The sequence below is a fragment of the Archocentrus centrarchus genome, chromosome 2, assembly GCF_007364275.1.
Source record: "Archocentrus centrarchus isolate MPI-CPG fArcCen1 chromosome 2, fArcCen1, whole genome shotgun sequence".
NCBI classification, from domain to species: domain Eukaryota; kingdom Metazoa; phylum Chordata; class Actinopteri; order Cichliformes; family Cichlidae; genus Archocentrus; species Archocentrus centrarchus.
In genome coordinates, this window is record NC_044347.1 from 2045042 (window position 1) to 2061798 (window position 16757).

General features: G+C 42.3%; 2 protein-coding genes across 2 annotated transcripts in view; both read right to left on the bottom strand.

The window, feature by feature from the left end:
• Positions 1-16757, bottom strand: part of LOC115791131 (NACHT, LRR and PYD domains-containing protein 3-like) — a 286561-nt gene that overhangs the window by 235382 nt on the left and 34422 nt on the right. The gene's annotated exons all lie outside the window — the stretch shown is intronic.
• Positions 513-16757, bottom strand: part of lrrfip1b (leucine rich repeat (in FLII) interacting protein 1b) — a 20481-nt gene continuing 4236 nt past the window's right edge. Inside the window, exons 3-19 of the mRNA XM_030745500.1 lie at positions 15284-15301; positions 15028-15075; positions 13968-14012; positions 13376-13426; positions 12528-12605; positions 12367-12402; positions 11967-12092; positions 11664-11834; positions 10745-10837; positions 9529-9621; positions 9296-9388; positions 7972-8110; positions 3876-3925; positions 3642-3759; positions 3359-3438; positions 3070-3174; positions 513-2960 (exon numbers count right to left, since the gene is read on the bottom strand). Of these exons, the coding sequence (XP_030601360.1) occupies positions 2850-2960; positions 3070-3174; positions 3359-3438; positions 3642-3759; positions 3876-3925; positions 7972-8110; positions 9296-9388; positions 9529-9621; positions 10745-10837; positions 11664-11834; positions 11967-12092; positions 12367-12402; positions 12528-12605; positions 13376-13426; positions 13968-14012; positions 15028-15075; positions 15284-15301 (1455 nt within the window). The 3' untranslated portion in view covers positions 513-2849. The remainder of the gene's footprint in view (positions 2961-3069; positions 3175-3358; positions 3439-3641; positions 3760-3875; positions 3926-7971; positions 8111-9295; positions 9389-9528; positions 9622-10744; positions 10838-11663; positions 11835-11966; positions 12093-12366; positions 12403-12527; positions 12606-13375; positions 13427-13967; positions 14013-15027; positions 15076-15283; positions 15302-16757) is intronic.

Sequence of the window (16757 nt, forward strand, 5' to 3'; positions counted from 1 at the left end):
GAAATGTCTCTGTGTAAACGGGAGGCCGAGAGCAGGTGCTGGGTGCATCGCAGTGGTAGCCAACTGGGCATTGTCTCCATGGTCGGTCTAGCATCTTGTGGACCAATCAAATCACCTGCATTTTTGCAGGGTCTTCTTGGTGCCAGTCTTTCATTTTGCAGACTTATAGCTCCTCTGCATCTCAGACTTGGCATTTATGTCTTGTACGGTTCTGACCTGGGTGGCGTGTAAATATGTATATTTGTACATAGTTTGTGTACTTAAACTGTGGTGTTAGGATATTGGGCTGCACCATCTGCTGTCGGGGTGTCTCAAAGACTTTCCCCGTGCATATGGAATGTAACAAAATGTAGAAATAAAGAATAATCAGTTCAGCTCCTTGTTTTGTATGAACATGGTCCTGTTCACTACAGTGGACATGCTGAAAATTTGTATTTAAAAATACATTTGTAAAAATCCTGAATTGTGAGACGTTTCTTTCAGAGGAACCACAAACACATTGAGATGCTGCATGAGTTTAATTGAAGGCTTCAAACAGCCGTCACACTGATCAGTAAAATCAATAAAACCCACTGACTGATATATTGATACCCCTCATCCTAATCAATAGGACAGCCAATACAATAAAATAGCTGAAAGTTTCCCCAAACATGAGTGGAAATATTGCACACTGAATGATCAGGATCAGCCTGGATTGATGATTGCTGCTCAGCAGGAAGCGACCCGTACATTCACAAAAACTTCAGATTATTGATTATCAGGTTAAGATGTGAAGAGTTTGATCCAAACATCCTTCAACACCCAGAGAGACAAACACTGGTGCTGCCTCAGAAAAACTCTTTCCCTGAATCAGTGTGGTGATTCAAACTCTTCATCCATTCATTCATTGATTAATTACATTTACAAGCTGGTGATTTCACATCCCAAGTGCCGAGAAAAGTCCCAAAATCCAACACAGAGACACGAGGTGACCTCCTTCACTGTGACCACACCCCCTCCTGTTACCTGGATACACAAATAAAGCAGACTGGGCGGGGCTGGGCACTGCTGGTGCAGTGATTCGGGATTAACAGGATCAGAGTTAATCTGGTGAGAATAAAAGCTAACTGATCATCATTTGGATGATTGTTGATGCTGCTATCTGGGTCCATCAGTGCCCGGCCCCCCACAACTAAATATCAGACTCAAAATATGACAAACACCCCCTGCCAAGGAGTTCGGCTCCACCTGAACACAGAAAAGACAAAATCCCTCACCAACAAAATGAAAACAAAGATCATTTCTATCCATCTGCTCCAAACTGGTCTCTCAAGTCTCTGAGGGAAACTGCGCCCTCCAGTGTTGGAGAAGAGGTAGTGCCACACTTCACACGGATGGATGCGGATGAGGCAGATGTAGAGTTTGATTTAACACACCTGGAGGGCCAGGCGGGCGGTGTTTACCTACAGGGGGACACCAGGACTGCAGCTCTGATGGTTTGAATGCAGATTAGGAGCATCAGAAGGAAAAAAAATCACAGAGAAATGGTCACATTCTGTTTGATCAGATTAGTTTTTAAGTCTGCATCTCGTGTGATACAAAGGAGCATTAGGGCCACACTGACAGCCAAATTAAATTGTGCATTTTGAGAATAAAAGTCAAAATTTCAAGAAAAACACCAAAATACGATTTTGAGATAAAGTCATCATTTCAAGTCAAAAAACAGCCACAGCTGGTAAACCCTCTGCAAAATGCCTCGGGTTCATGAAACAACGTGATCAGCTGTCTTACTGTGTCTTGTGATTCTGCGTATCCTCTCTGTGCTGCACGAAGGCGCGACCATCGATATTCTTCAATCTGTCTGTTGCCAGTTTGTGTTTTTTTTTCCTTCTGAGCAGATGCAGCTTTCTGCACCATCTCTTAGACGTCCTCATACTTATCACTGCATCGTGTTTATGTACTAAAATCATTTCCTCGTTACTAAAACTGATTCTAAACTATAATCTTACTAACGCCACGAGACATTTTGGAGACGGTATAGCAGACACAGTGTCGCAGCTGTTTGACTTGAAACAACAACTTTAATGTCCACAAATACTATTTTATTCTTAAAATAGTATTTAGACTGTTTTATTGAAATTTTGTATTTATTTTTAAAACGCACATTTTTTTTCCTCAGTCAGGCCACATGAATGTATTTGGTTTGTTCCCTCAGATCTCACTAACACACATCAAAAATGATCTGCTCCAATAAATGAATGTTTTTTAAAAGCCACAGCTTTTCATACGTCCACGTGACGTGTCCACAGTGTGAAAACGCTCACACTGCAGCCTGAGAAAATATAACACACAGGAAGCATGGTTCCGCCTATCTGGATTGATAAAAACATCGTGAGGCTGGTGGCTAAATAATAATCATTGGTCACAAGCATCAAAAATGGATATACAGCCACATAAAATGATCATTTCCACAGACACCTTCAGTGGAAGCAGAGGTTCCTAACTTCTGCTGACACAATGACTATGAGTGGAGAGCTAACACTGATCTAACCAATCAGAGTGAAGCAGTGGAGGTTTTTGTGTCTCCTGACTCGATCCGATGCCTGTTTTTCCCTCTGATGCTCGATAGATGGACAAACGTTACCGATGCTGCAGTCTGAAGTCGGTGTGGTAAATCCTGCCATGAGTGTGGATGGCAGCTGTGCTCACAGCGCTACATTACAGATCACATTTGCAGATTCTGGTTTTGGTTTGTTTTTGCTGCCTCAGCCAACTCCACCCGTCTGGTGCTCATGCAAAGTAAAATCAAGTGCTGCCACAGGTCTGATTGTCTCCGTCAAACTGGAGATGAAGACGTGATGAAGGGTTCGTCACTGCTGGGCCAGCAGGGCGTTACGGTTAGCTTTCATCTTCTCCAGGCGCTTGGAGAGGTGGGTGTTACTGGCCTCCAGCTCGCTGATCCGGTCCAGAGCCGAGCGGAGCTGCGGGCGGACGGGATACGTGGAAATAACAAACACGGTTTAAAATTCCCCACAAAACAAAGATTTCAGGAAAGACACAGTGTGGAAAGGCAGAAGACGACGCTCTCACCTCTCTCTGCAGCTTTCTTTTCTCGACCTTCAGCTCATCTTCGATCTTCTCGGCGTTCTCTGATGCCGCTTTGTAGCGACTTACCTGACCCTCCAGACGGATCACCTGGACACAGAAACAGCAACATGAACTGACAGCCCGACCGACTGGTTAAATAAGAGCATTTGTAAGCTCAGACACGGATGTGGATGTGGATCTTTAATAAAGGCGTTCCAAAGAATCACCGTATTTGAATATTTATGGCATTAGACTAAATTCAAATAGAAAACAGGAGCTTGTCTGGACTCACATTTTGTTCCAGAGCGGTGACTTCCTGTTCAGATTTAACTAATTTGAACTTGAGGTCACTGATTTGTCTGTTGGCGTCTCCTGCAGAAAATAAATGAATAAATAAAAAAAATCAGAAGAACAAAGAAATTTAACCATTAGAAAAAATAATTTGCTAAAAGAAAATCCTATTTAAATCTCATGAATACTAAGAAGACATTAACAGAAAGGATGGACATGAGGAGAGGCAGAATGCTGGAGCAAAGATAAATGAAAGGTGGCGGATGAGGAAGATGAGCACTCACTCTGCAGTTCTAGCAGGTGAGAGTCCATCCCGTTCTCCAGCCCGTCCTCCTCCACGTTCTGGACTCCATCTGTGACCATCTTCTGTCTCTGATCCAGCTGAGACTGCAGCAGCCTCACCTGTTCACCCGTTCAGAAGCACATTTCATGCACTGTCATCCATTTGCATGCAACCTAAATACATTTGTGCAGGACGTGACTAACACGAGGTCCACATTAGAACACAGCACACTCACCTGGTCCTGTAAACTCTCTCTTTCCTCAAAAAGTTTCTTCAGCCGAAGCTCTGAAACAGAAAGTCCAGGATAAAGTCATATTATTCTGGCCTGAATGCTTATTTGTCTAAGAACGATGCATTGTGTGAAGATAGGAATGATTAAAATCCTGTATGTGGACTTCAGTACTTCAAAAGCTCCATTAAGTGAACTTGTTGTACAGCTTTAGTTTTTGGAACACAACTTTCACATGTTGTGCATACAATCAGCTTAAAGCCAAGAGAAAATATAAAAGTGCCAAAGAGAGATCCTTGAGGGATGCCATAATCCAAAATGGTGACTCTGAGCAAGGCTGCCCCCCCACCCCCCAAAAGTGGCCACAAACTGAATTTGAAGTCAGTTTAAAATGAATCGAACACAGTTTGAGAATAAAATCCCATCATTGTAAGACCACAGTCTTTGTGTGTGTGCTGAACACCAACACGCAGCCTCAAGGTAAAAATCACTTAATGGAACTTCATGATGGCCAATTTCAAATGTTAAAATATACACAAATATTCTCCTTAAACTAGTACATTTGCAGTCACTTGAAACATCGCCAGCCTGATTAAAAAGAAATAAACAGTTCATTTCAGCTGATAGTTACAACTCAAGATTCAAGATTCATTTAAATTATTAGGAAAAACAAAACTGTAGATTTACTGAGAAACAACAACTGAATTATTTCCCACAATTAAAATAATTAAGATATCCAACTTGTAAAATTACCTCTCAATAGATAAAAGGAGAACAATTATACCCCAAAATATCATTTATAAGTGAGGTTTTACAGCTGCTTACCCCTGCATGGTGTTGTGATTAACTGTCAAGAAAACAATTTTAAAACAGCTCATAAAACCATCATGTCAGTAACGAACCGATTTACACGTGAATGATTTAAATATTCATTTTATTTATTTGGATATTTAATGACAGTAGAGATGTTTAACATCAACTCTGAACTTCCAGCATTGTGGTTAAATTTGTGCAAAAATGATCATTTCTGCCATTCTTGTGGTCATTCTAGGAAATGCTGCACTCAGATTTTTTATCTTTCCTGCTGTCCGAGCAGGACTCCGTCTGTCCACTGTGGAGTTTCACTCTGCTCGCCACTGAAACAGCCTCTCCATCTTTAACAGCCTCCATCGCTGTCTGACGATTGTTCTGCTCCTCCCTGACCTCCTCACAGCTGTCCATGCAGCTGACTGATAACTCCTCCTGAGTATTTCCACTTGACCTCGCCGACTTCTCAGATCGGCCTCTTCGTTCTTGAAGGCTCGTTATCGGCAATTCTGAAACATCCAGGATTTCACATGACTGTTCTAGAACTTTTCTGACCTTTGTAGGAGCCTGACATGCTGTCAGCTCCTTTGAATATTTGACAGACACTAGATTGCAGCTTTGAATTTTGAGTCTGTTGGGACTTGTTGACAAACCCAGATTTGACCTGGACACCTTTGCTGTGGCCTCCTCAGGTTTAGAGAAGTAGGAGTCAATAAAAACCAGTGGCTCAGGGCAGCCTATTACAGAGGTTTCACCTGTATCAGCAGGATTTCCTCCAGACTGATTTGTCTGGAGGAAATCCTGCTGATACAACACTTCCATCTCATGAGTTTTGGACATGAACCGCTGTGCTTTAAGGTCAGCAATCATCAGATGACCTGGAATATCTTCATAAAGTTTATTTGTGGAGGTTACTTCCAACATCCTTGAAGCCGAATGGTCTCTTGGTGGGGCTGAAGGTCCAGTCAGACTTCTTTGCACATGTTTAATAAGTGTAGGATCCATCACATGGCCAGTTTGGTCTTTGTTGTGCTGCCTAGACTCATTTACAGACTTGTTTTTTAATATGTTCGCCACATCTGAAGTCCACCGTTGAAGGGATCCCTGGATGTCTGAGAGTATTCTTGAGATTTCGGCTGCAAGAACTTGATTTCCAGCAAATCCTTGGTGCATGTGTCGAGTCATCGTTTCCAAACCAGCCCTGATGTCCAGCGGTGCAAATGGTTTTGATGCTTGAATGTTATGTTCTTCACATTCAGATGACGTTTGTCCAGCTGGTTTATGAATCCTCTGGTCTTCAAGTTCCTTGGATGATCCAGGCCTTTCACGAGATGCATCTTTGTCCAGTCGAAGTGCCTGATCATTCCCACTACCAGAAACATGGCATTTTTGACTTGATACGCTCAGCAGTGCCGCTTTGTTATCCAGGATGACATCTTCAGGAGGATGATGTTGAACAAGTTTTGATTGGATCTGTTCACTGAAGGAATGTGCCATTTTCACTGCATCCTGGTTTGGTGCTGAAACCAGCCCAAGCCCATTTCCAGGTGTGGTTGTGGTTTTGAAAGAACAATAAAGTTCTGGCTCATCTATCTGAGCAGCAGCTCCTGGCCCTTCTTTATTCCGGTGACCTTCGATTCCTTTGTTTTTAAGCAGAAGACGTCTGTCCTGCCTGCTCTGAAATCTCTTGATCCTCTTTGTTCTTGGTCGCGTGGTTCTTGCAGCCTTGTTTCTGGCTGGATGTTTGTCAGCTGTGTTTCGTCGTTCTCCGGGCTGATTATCCAGTTTGCTTTGGTTGATGGAGGAAATGTCATTCAGTGACTTTGACCGTTTAAAAACCCTCCAGAGGTTGGTTTTCATGTCTTGAGGTGGTTTGCTGCCTTCTTTTGTCACCCACTCTTGAGTTTTGCCTGAAAGACCAGTAGAAGACATTGGAGGACCAAACACAGCTGACTCTTAGGGATGTAAAACACAAATTAACTGTGAAGAAGAAGAGAATTAACTGACTCGATTAGATGCAGGAAGGTGGATTAAAGGTGGATTCTTGAATTACTCTTCCGCAGAACAATGCTGACGAGTTGATTTTTAAAATCCAGACTGAAGTGATTGAAATCATTAGAGATTTTTATCATAATTAAACAAGATTACAATGAGCACGTTTGTTAGAGATTCATTCAGACATGCATGCCATGCAACAGAAATTTGCCATGGGGCCATGAAATAAATCCTGGTGTCCTGTGCCTCGATTAGTAAAGTCAAAGGAGATGAATCATGATTAAAATAAAATGCCAAGTGAAAACTTTATATCTTAAAAGTTTAACTAACTACTCACATTTTATGTTAAAATATCTGTTTTAGCTCATAATCATAATCCCTTCTCCTGCCTCAAACCTTTAATGTGTTAATGATCTGTTTGCCATCATTTGGTTAATACTGAAGTCAATATTTACCCTGTAAGTCAGGATCCTCATTTTTTATATTTATATATATTATATTTTTAAAGTTTTAATCTTTAATTAGTTTGACTTTAAAAAGGTAAATCTGTAATTTAATAACACTAATATCCATACTACTGATCTAAAACAGTGGTCACATGGAGTTACACCACTGCCTTCAATTTTTTTCATAATTCTGACATCAAAGGCCTTAATTAACATTAAAAATAAAATCAGAGATAAAAATTCTAATTTGATATTGATAAGATAATATTACATTTGGATTCACATCAACTACTCTAAAGTTAGCAATTAATACATCATATAAAATATAGGAGAGCAAAAATGAATAAGAAGTAATACCAATATTAAGTAATATTAATAATAAATACATAAATGCATGAATAAAATGTTATGTGCAATATCAGTGTGACCTGCTCAGGTACCAGATAAATAGAAATACAGAGAAAAGTTATTTGTAAATACATTTAATACTAAAAGGGACCTCAGAATCTGAGTTTGTTCCCATTATGTTTCACATGAAATGACAATAAAGCTCTTTGAATCTTGAATCTTTAAAAAGCTAATAGAAAATAATAAAAACAAAGTTTAACATATTTTCTGTTTAAGTGATTCTCTCATTGGTTTTACAAGTCTAACACTTCAAGAAAACTAGTGAACTGTGATTCAGTATCTTATTATTTATAAATAAGTCAAAATTTCATAATTTTATCTCCTTTGTCATCTTTACTTCTAAATTTCCATCAGTTTAAGCATCACCGTGTTAGCACACAGCTCATATTATTACATGTGCATTTAAAACAGCCGATCTCTTTATGACGGGTTTGTTCAGGTCCTACCTAGCGTGTTGTCCCTCCCACCGTGAGGAGACTCCTGAGCCAGTCGGGAGGCAGATTCTGCGCTTACATCATCCTCGGACCCGCCCAGTTCAACATCCCCATTGGTGGTGATGTCAGGAGAGATGACCACGCCATGTTTCTGTTGGGTCAGTCAGCCATGTGATCAATGCCAGTTTGGTTTGAACATCTTAACACGTTAAGATGTGAAAGAATTTGATTACAGTTTTTAGGAAATTTAGGAAAAACAATTTTAAAGTTCAGACAAAATTCTAAAAAATAAAGTCACACTTTCATAAAATTTATACCTTGAAAGTCATATGATTTAATTTTACAAAATATGGAACAAAATCTGAAATTTTACAAAAATTTAAATTGTCATTTTAAATGGGTGTGCAAAAAAATAAATTAAAAAACTGAGATTTTGAGAGAATAAATTGAAAATGATGTGAAATGGTTCTCTTACGGGGGAAAGAAAAAAAAAAATCAAAGGAATAAGCTCCAGCGTTGCAAAATAAAAGTGTTGCAGTTACAGGTTTCCAGTTTTTGAAAGTATAAACTGAAGTGGTCAAAGGACAGGAAGTGTAACTGAACAAAAATCATGTTTCAAAATGAAGCTGCAGCTTTATTTAAAGGATTTTTAAAACATTATAACTTAACATAAAATTACACATTTTACCTTTATAGGAATAAAGTTCAAATCTTATCTGGAATTTAAGAGAAAGCTATTGAAGTACAAAAAGCTAAGTGTTAATTTTACCCTTATAATTTATGCCATTATAGTTTTTTATGCTGTAATGTTATACTGTAACTATTTAAATTTTATAAAAATATGTTTAAATTTTAATTAGATAAATCTGGAATAAGTGAGATGACTTTTTTCTGAAAAGGTTGAAATTTTATGGATTGAAATTTGTTTTAAATGAGCAGGTTTACAAAAACATGCTGGAAAAAGTTAATTAAGTAGAATTGACAAACTCACAGGAATAACAGCATCGGTTTCAGTAAAGGGTTCATCTTTGATTTAAGTAGTTCATGACGATTGTTTTGGTTTATTTGATAAAGTTGGAATTTCAGAAATCAAGTCTTTTTGGAACAAGTTTTAGTTTCTAAAAAGGAACTTTAAACACAAAAGGAGGCGTTTTATAAGAATTTAAAGAGTTTGTGAATGATTTTCAGTTTCTACGATCAAACTAAAAAAGGTTTTTCAGACTGTGTTTAGTTTCTGTTAGTTTGTAACGTTCAGTTTTAAAATAATAATGTGACTGAATCAGACGATGTGCTCATCAGCACTGAGCTCTTCCTCATCCTCTTCATCGTTTGATACCTTCAGTAAATCTCGCTGTCGAATCACCTCGTCTCTGAGCCGGTCGCGCTCGATGTGAACAATGTCGGAGATTTCTCTCTGCCGCTCCAACGCCTGAGTGCCACAGAGAGTGGGGAAGGAAGGAAGGAAGGAAGGAAGGAAGGAAGGAAGGAAGGAAGGAAGGAGTTAGTGAAAGACAGAAGTAAAACGTGAGAGAAGAAGTCGTGAAGCTGCAGCCTTCATATGAATCATACCGCGATCTTCTTGTCTTTCCACTGCAGTGCCTCCTGCAGGTCAGAAACCTCCTGACAGTAACTGCTGCTCTTCAGACGCAGGTCAGTCACTTCCTGTACGCCACAGACCAGCAGACCCAGGCAGGCAGACGAGTAGAGGCCAGTAGAAATTAGTAAAGATTAGTAAAGATGAGCAGAAGATGGAAGAAGAGCAGTTAGAAACAGCGGTTTAGAGCTAGTGTGAGCTGCTTTAAGGAGGTAGCACCAGTCCAAATAAAGAGACGCTGAATTGTCGTGGACCTGCTCTGGGAGAAATCTCCTGCTTCTGAATGTGACTGAGCGGAGAGATGGAGACCGGCCGCAGAAGGAAGGAGGCGGCCGCAGGGCCCGTGTCTATGCTGGGACAGGAAGCTGGTGCGGTGGAGGAGAACGCGTACCTGGGCATCCACCTGTTTTCATCCACTCTTTAAAACCAACAGGTGGATACAGCGCCTAATTAATACTGTAACACTGAGCACTGAGATTACTCAGGCTGTGCATACAGACTTTTAATTGTTTTATAAAACAGTGGTCGAATGCCCAACAGTAAAAGTAAGGTTCCTGCTTTGGCAGTAATCCGGCTTATATTTTGGATAAAAACAGGAATATTTTGTGTAAAATGTTTTGGTGTTTTGGTTCACCAGCTGTTTACTGTTATTAATTTCTTCTTGTTAGTTCTTCACGTGATAACAGCTAACAGTAAAGATGGGTGGAGTCTTTTCAGCTGTTCAGCTCTCCATGCTGTTCACATCCAGAGTCTGTCAGGCAGTCAGTAACCCATCAGATTTCCCTGTAATATCTCCCAGATTAATATCAGCATCAGAGCCACAGGAACATGTCCAGGACCGCTTTTCATTCACAGACTGTGGAATTTCTCCACTTTTCTTCTTCTGATTCAGTGCTGTTGCTCAGAGGTCCAGGACGTGCAACACACTGTGCAACACACTGTGCTACATGTGCTACACACTGTGCTAACCCCACCTGAGTCTAAATCAGCGCTCCGAACTTCTCCGGCCCTGTGGATACCTCACATTCCCATCAGGATATCTGGATTTATTTATTTTATTGTTTGTCTCCTCTGCAGCTTTTCCACGTCACCACCAGAACTATAGCTGATATAATGTGTGTGTGTGTGTGTGTGTGTGTGTGTGTGTGTGTGTGTGTGTGTGTGTGTGTGTGTGTGTGTGTGTTCACTGACCGTGAGCAGCTCCTCGGTCTGTTTCAGACTTTCTTCCATGTCTTTGAAGTGAAACTGCAGCACACTGTGTGCCTGACGCTCCCGCTCCCACCCCTGAGAACACACACACACACACACACACACACACACACACACACACACACACACACACACACACACACACACACACACACACACACAGATAAACAATAAACAACAACAGTGATATTCTCATCAAATCTGCGGTTAAGATCGTTACAGTCGTGGTAAAATGAAAGCACGGCCTCTTTCAGCTCTAAGGGTTCGTGTAGGATGGCATAATACAGATCAGTGACTCCTCAGCAGGTCAGAGGTCATTTCTGAAGTCGATCGTTGCATTCAGACAGCAGTGGCTGTCCCAGCACCACCGTGGAATCTGGGCTCTCTTTTTCTCTGCTTTAGAGCCTCAGTGCAGCAGTGGGTACAGAACACAGTGAAACGGCCTAATCTCAGAGCTGTGTTTGAGCTGCAGGAGCTTCGGAGAGCTGCATCCATCACAACACGGAGAAATTTCAGCGCTCGGATTGGGGATGAAGGTTAAAACCTCCCAAAGATAAAAAATTCAATACCAGCTGATACCAAACTTTTTAATTTGTATGAATAAAATTTAAGCAATAGACTGTATTTATTGTGTGTTTAATGTTCTTTGTGTTTCTGTTTCATGACACACAACAACAACTGTCCCTACATGGACAGCAGTGAAAGTGTTCTAGAGTCAAAGGTCGTCTGTCCCTCAGCTGAAGCTCGGACCAACTGGGTCACCAGCAGAGTTCAGACCCGAGGTCAGAGTTCAGACCAGGACCAGCTGATGTCTGTGTAAAACCACAGAAGTGAAGGAGGCTGTGCTTTCTTTGTCTCTGACTGGATTTATATCAGCGGTAAATACTGTGGGTCATGTGACCTTGTGGGCGTCGTCGCAGCGGCGCCGCGACTCCCACAGCAGCTCCTCCATGTCGCTGAGCTCCTCCCTCAGCGTCTCCACCTGATACATCAGCGTCGTCTTCTCGTTGTGCAGCTGAGCGTTAGAAACCATCGCTTTTCGATACTTCTCCTCCGCCTCCGCCAGGGAGTCCTGCGGTCACAAGACCAGAGGTTTACTTTTTAATCTGTTTACTGGAGACTCAGCAAAGTCCTCCAAACTCATTCATGTATTTATTGTTGTCAGATTAACATTAAAGCCGGCTTCACAGTTTGGAAATCTTACCTTCATGTCTCTGATGGACGCTTCGGTTTCTACGGAGAACGACGTGTCACAGCTTCCTCTGCGAGACGAGGCTCCGCCCAGCGAGGCCAGCGTGGCCGCTGACAGCGTGGACGCCGTCCTCGAACCCTGACAGGAAGACGTCACCAAATTTACTTCAGCTAAGAAACTTTTTTGCACTTCAAACAAGAAAACAAATAAAATTTGGATTTTAGTTTAAAATAAATAAAAATAAATTTAAAATAAGTTTGAAAACATTTTTTAAAGTATTGTAATATTTAGTAAATACTAAAAAAAAAAAAAAAAAAGAAATTAAGCCAATTTAGAATTACAAATATTAAGATATTAAAAATAAATAAAATCTAATATTCATGTTAAAAATACAAAATAAAAGTGGGCTCACTTTATCGAGGAAGTCTCTGTCGGTCCTCTCCTCTACCTGAACACAGACACATTGAGTTATTGATCTGATTGATTGATTTTCAGTGTAAACGTCAGTGAGTGAAGCTGCAAGCAGCCAGCAGGGGGAGCCACAGAGTCAGGCATCCAGAGAGGAGAGCTCACCACTGGGCTCGCCCGAGCTGAACTGGCCCTGGAGGAGGCCCGAGAACCAGAACCCAGAAACCCGCTGTAGTCCGAAGGCTGCACGGGGAGGAGGAGGAGGAGGGTGGAGAGGAAGCAGGAAAGGAGGAAGAGAGAGGAGGATAGGATGCAGAAGAAAAAGAAAGGAGGTGAGAAAGAAGGATGGACAGGAGGAAAGAAAAAGGAAGGAAGGAGAAAAGATAGGATTGATGCAAAGAAGGAAGGAAAGAAGGAAAAATGAGGAGCATAAAGGAGGCGAGGAGGCAGAGAGGGAAGGAAAGAAGAGAGAAAAGCGTTGGTAGCGTCAGTCATTCATCAGTTTATCAGGATGCAGAAATCAATCAGAAAACTGATCAAACTCATTGATGACCTGAAAAACTTGAACGTTTGGACTGATTAATCAGGAATCAGCTGGTGGATCAATAATGAGTTTGATCATCAGACTTCACTGCTACTCTCTGATCATCTACTGAGCTACACACAAACACAGGAAGTGATGTCAGAGACTCAGACCCTGTAGCCATGGCAGCGAGGAGCGTCGTAGGACAGCACAGAGGGCTGCAGACAGGAAGAGACCACCAGACTCTTAATTTCACAGGAAGTGACCTCATAGTGAGTAAGCTTGTGATGCAGCTGTTACTGATTATTAATCAGCCTGCAGTTTCCTGTCCTGACTGCAGGAGGCGCTGATCGAGCTGTTTAACCTGCTTCATTTACCATCAGGGGGAATCAGGACAGCTGCATCCATAACACCAAAGTCACAGCGTAGCTGCTGGGTGTGTGGAGCAAACTCTTCTTCTCTGGTTAAAATGCATTAATGTGAGACTCACCCTGAGGCTGCCGCGACTCCCCACAGACATCCTCTCCTCATCGTCGGAGATCTGCAATCAAACAGGCAGAGAATCAACACACAGCACGGCTCCAAGGCCACCACAACCTCGTCACAGCCACGAGGCTTTCAGCCAATTAAGCATCATTTACTGACCCTCACAGGCTGAGCTCGCTTCACCACAGCTGTCGAACCACACTAAACTAACCAGAGCTCAGCCTAAACTAATCAGAGCTCAGCCTAAACTAATCAGAGCTCAACTAACCAGAGCTCAACTAACCAGAGCTCAGCCTAAACTAGCCAGAGCTCAGCCTAAACTAACCATAGCTCAGTGGAAGCTCTAATGCTCCTCAGAAGCTGATCTAACCTGAGGATTTTGCTCCATGTTTTTTTTTTTTTAGGCAAACACTTTGACCTCCTGCTGGGTCAGTGGAAAGCAGGTGCAGGTGAGAGTTAGAGCAGTAAAGGTCAGCTTAAAGCAGGAGGGAGAGCTCACGGATGGTAACGGGAGGTGTGTTAGAGTGCACAGGAAACAGCTGATTCTCAGTTCATTAAGCCAATGAAAGAAGAGATGACAGGAAAGAGATACAGACCGAAGCGTGCCTCCGTGAGTGGCGAGAATACCGCTCACTGTCCTCCTGAAAGGCCATGAAGAAGAAAGCAGGTTAAAAGGCTGAAACCAAAGAAGGCAGGTGTCCTCTGAACAGTGCAAGCAGCAGGTTATTATTACATCACTGATAAAAGCACAAAGACATGCAGACAAGAAGCAGGGGAACGCCTGTCAGACATGCTGAGGGGCTTAATGCTCACTCAACTACAACACAGCAATCAAAACAAAATTAAACACTACAAAAATTCACTTTATGCACCGTATTACATCAATACATTACTGACAATGTAGATGGAAAATCAAATTAATCTCATGGAGGTGTGAGATAGACGCACATGAGTGTGGAGATGTAAAAACATTTTAAAAAATTAATACTTTATTAATTTAAAAATAAATGAAAATCAATAAAAATAGAAATGAATTCAGAATTAAACAGCAGTAAGAGCACGACGGCAGCAGCTGCAGAGCTGAAACTGTGAGGATGATAACTGATAATCTGGCAGACGGGATTAAACAGGCCGCTAATCTGAGCCTGTCTGAGCACGTGCAGAACAACAACAACAACAGGCAGCGGCGTCCTGCTGACACATGAAAACTCCTGCTGTGACGCCCTTTTAAAGGAGCGCTGGGTAAACTGGGTCAGACTGGTTCACACTGGTTTGCAGCTGCTCATCAGATTTACCTGAAAACCAGCCAAACATCTGGATTTTTATTTTATAGCATGTTACGCTGCAGTCTTCCTTTAATTAATATTTGCTTATACACGAGTCAGTTTATTTGTATCCAGGCTCTGTGAGATACTTTCAATGTTCAGACTCATGCTTTATTCTCCATATTGTCACATTTGTGGCTCCGCCTCCTCTCCAGCAGACTCAAATCACCTCTGTGTGACCGACCAATCAAACACAGTTTCACATTCAGCTATTCGGTATCATTCTGTCAGTCATGATTGTTAACGAGCTGCTGCAGGTAACACGACGACGCGCTCCTTTAAGCCCTCTGCAGGTTTCAGGTGTCAGCCTGACGCTCGCGCTCAGCCCTACCATCCACTGCTCAATGTGCCCCCACTTATTATCCACGCCATAGTACTTCTGTGGAGGAGGAGGAGGACGAAGAGGAGAAGTTCACATGGGGGAGAGGACAAACCCAAAGATTCAAAGACAGAAATATGAAATCTGTTTCTTTCATCCGTCAGGGAGCGCCAGCTGGGTGGAGCTTAGCAATAAACACCACCCAGCTGGTGCCCCCAGATGGTTGAAACAAAGAGTGTGAGTGAAGCTGGGATGGAGTTAGTCGTACCTTATGACTGTGAAACAGCTGGAGGAGGAGCGAGAGGAGAGAAACAACAGGTCAAAGGTCACAGGGGTGTCTGGGGTCAGATAATGAAGACAGGAAACAAACAGGCTGCAGCTCAGCGTGAGATAAAAGCAGACTTTAAACCCACAGTCGGCCTCTCCAAATATTTCAGAGTATATGTAACAGCTCCTTGATTTCCTGTCTGACTTTCACAATAAAAGCAGTCTGTACCCACTTCACGATTAATGAATCAGAAAAGAGCACGTCGATCACCGATCAATGACTCGCTACTCAGAGTCTTCTCTCATTTTATCCATCAGCAAAGAAAAACCAGGTGAACTGATGCAGACAACCAATCAATACACACGATCAGCACACACACACACACACACACACACACACACACACACACACACACACACACACACACACACACACACAAATAAATCAGCTGTTAATAAAGCTGTTCTGTAACTCACCGCAGGAAGACCAGGCTGGGTTACCTCCACACCTCTGACCACTGACTCAAGGCTCAGTCAAACTGACCTTTGACCTCATCAGCACACACACACACACACACACACACACTGTGATCACTTCCTGTCTCTTTCCCTACCCTGTAAACTGAATGGGTCATCACTCCCAAAGTAAACACCAACTCTAACTCAATCAGACCTGAACCCAGGAAAGTGCTTACTAAGGTCAGAGGTCAGCTAAACAGGACAATGATTGTCTCATGCTCTTCTGTACAATCAGACCAGAGGAGTCGCCCCCTGGTGGCCTTTAGATAGAATGCAGGAACACAGAGTGTGTCACAGCCACCATCACAGCAGGTCTCAGCACCATCTGTAAAGCTTCCCCTTCACTCTGGCTGCTCTCCTTCTGTCACAGGTCACCCCTGACACTCATCTCCACCCACTCCACCCTGCCTGTGCTCTCTCCTTCACCTCTCTTTGGATGGTTGACCCCCACCTTCACTCTCTCTGCTGCCTGCATGCTCACATCACACCTGTCTCCCTCTCATTCACACACATGGATTCTGTCTTGCTTCTACTGACTGTCACTCCATTCATTCATTCCTGCCCCACACTCTCTGACATCACTTCCTGTCATTTCAGTGCCAAAGAGCCAAGCAAAACTTTTAAAGGTGAGAAACAAATATAAACAGATGGGTCAGTGCATCCTGTGGGCTTCACACCTCGACCCAGCAAAGGTGAGTCAGTGTCACATCATTAAAACTACAAATCCCTGCAACGCATGCATACGATTGGTCACTAGACTCAATCCAGAATGCACTGGACTCACAGACACGCTCAGCTGAAGAATCATCAGGACGCTTGAATAATGGCCGCGGTTTAAACTTCTCTCTTCTGATTGGTCAGCTTCAGGAATCCAGCTGAAGGGCGTTTGGTGAGACTTACAAGTAACTGTTCTGAATTATGACAAAGTCTGAAAGCTTTGATCACAAAACAGGGCC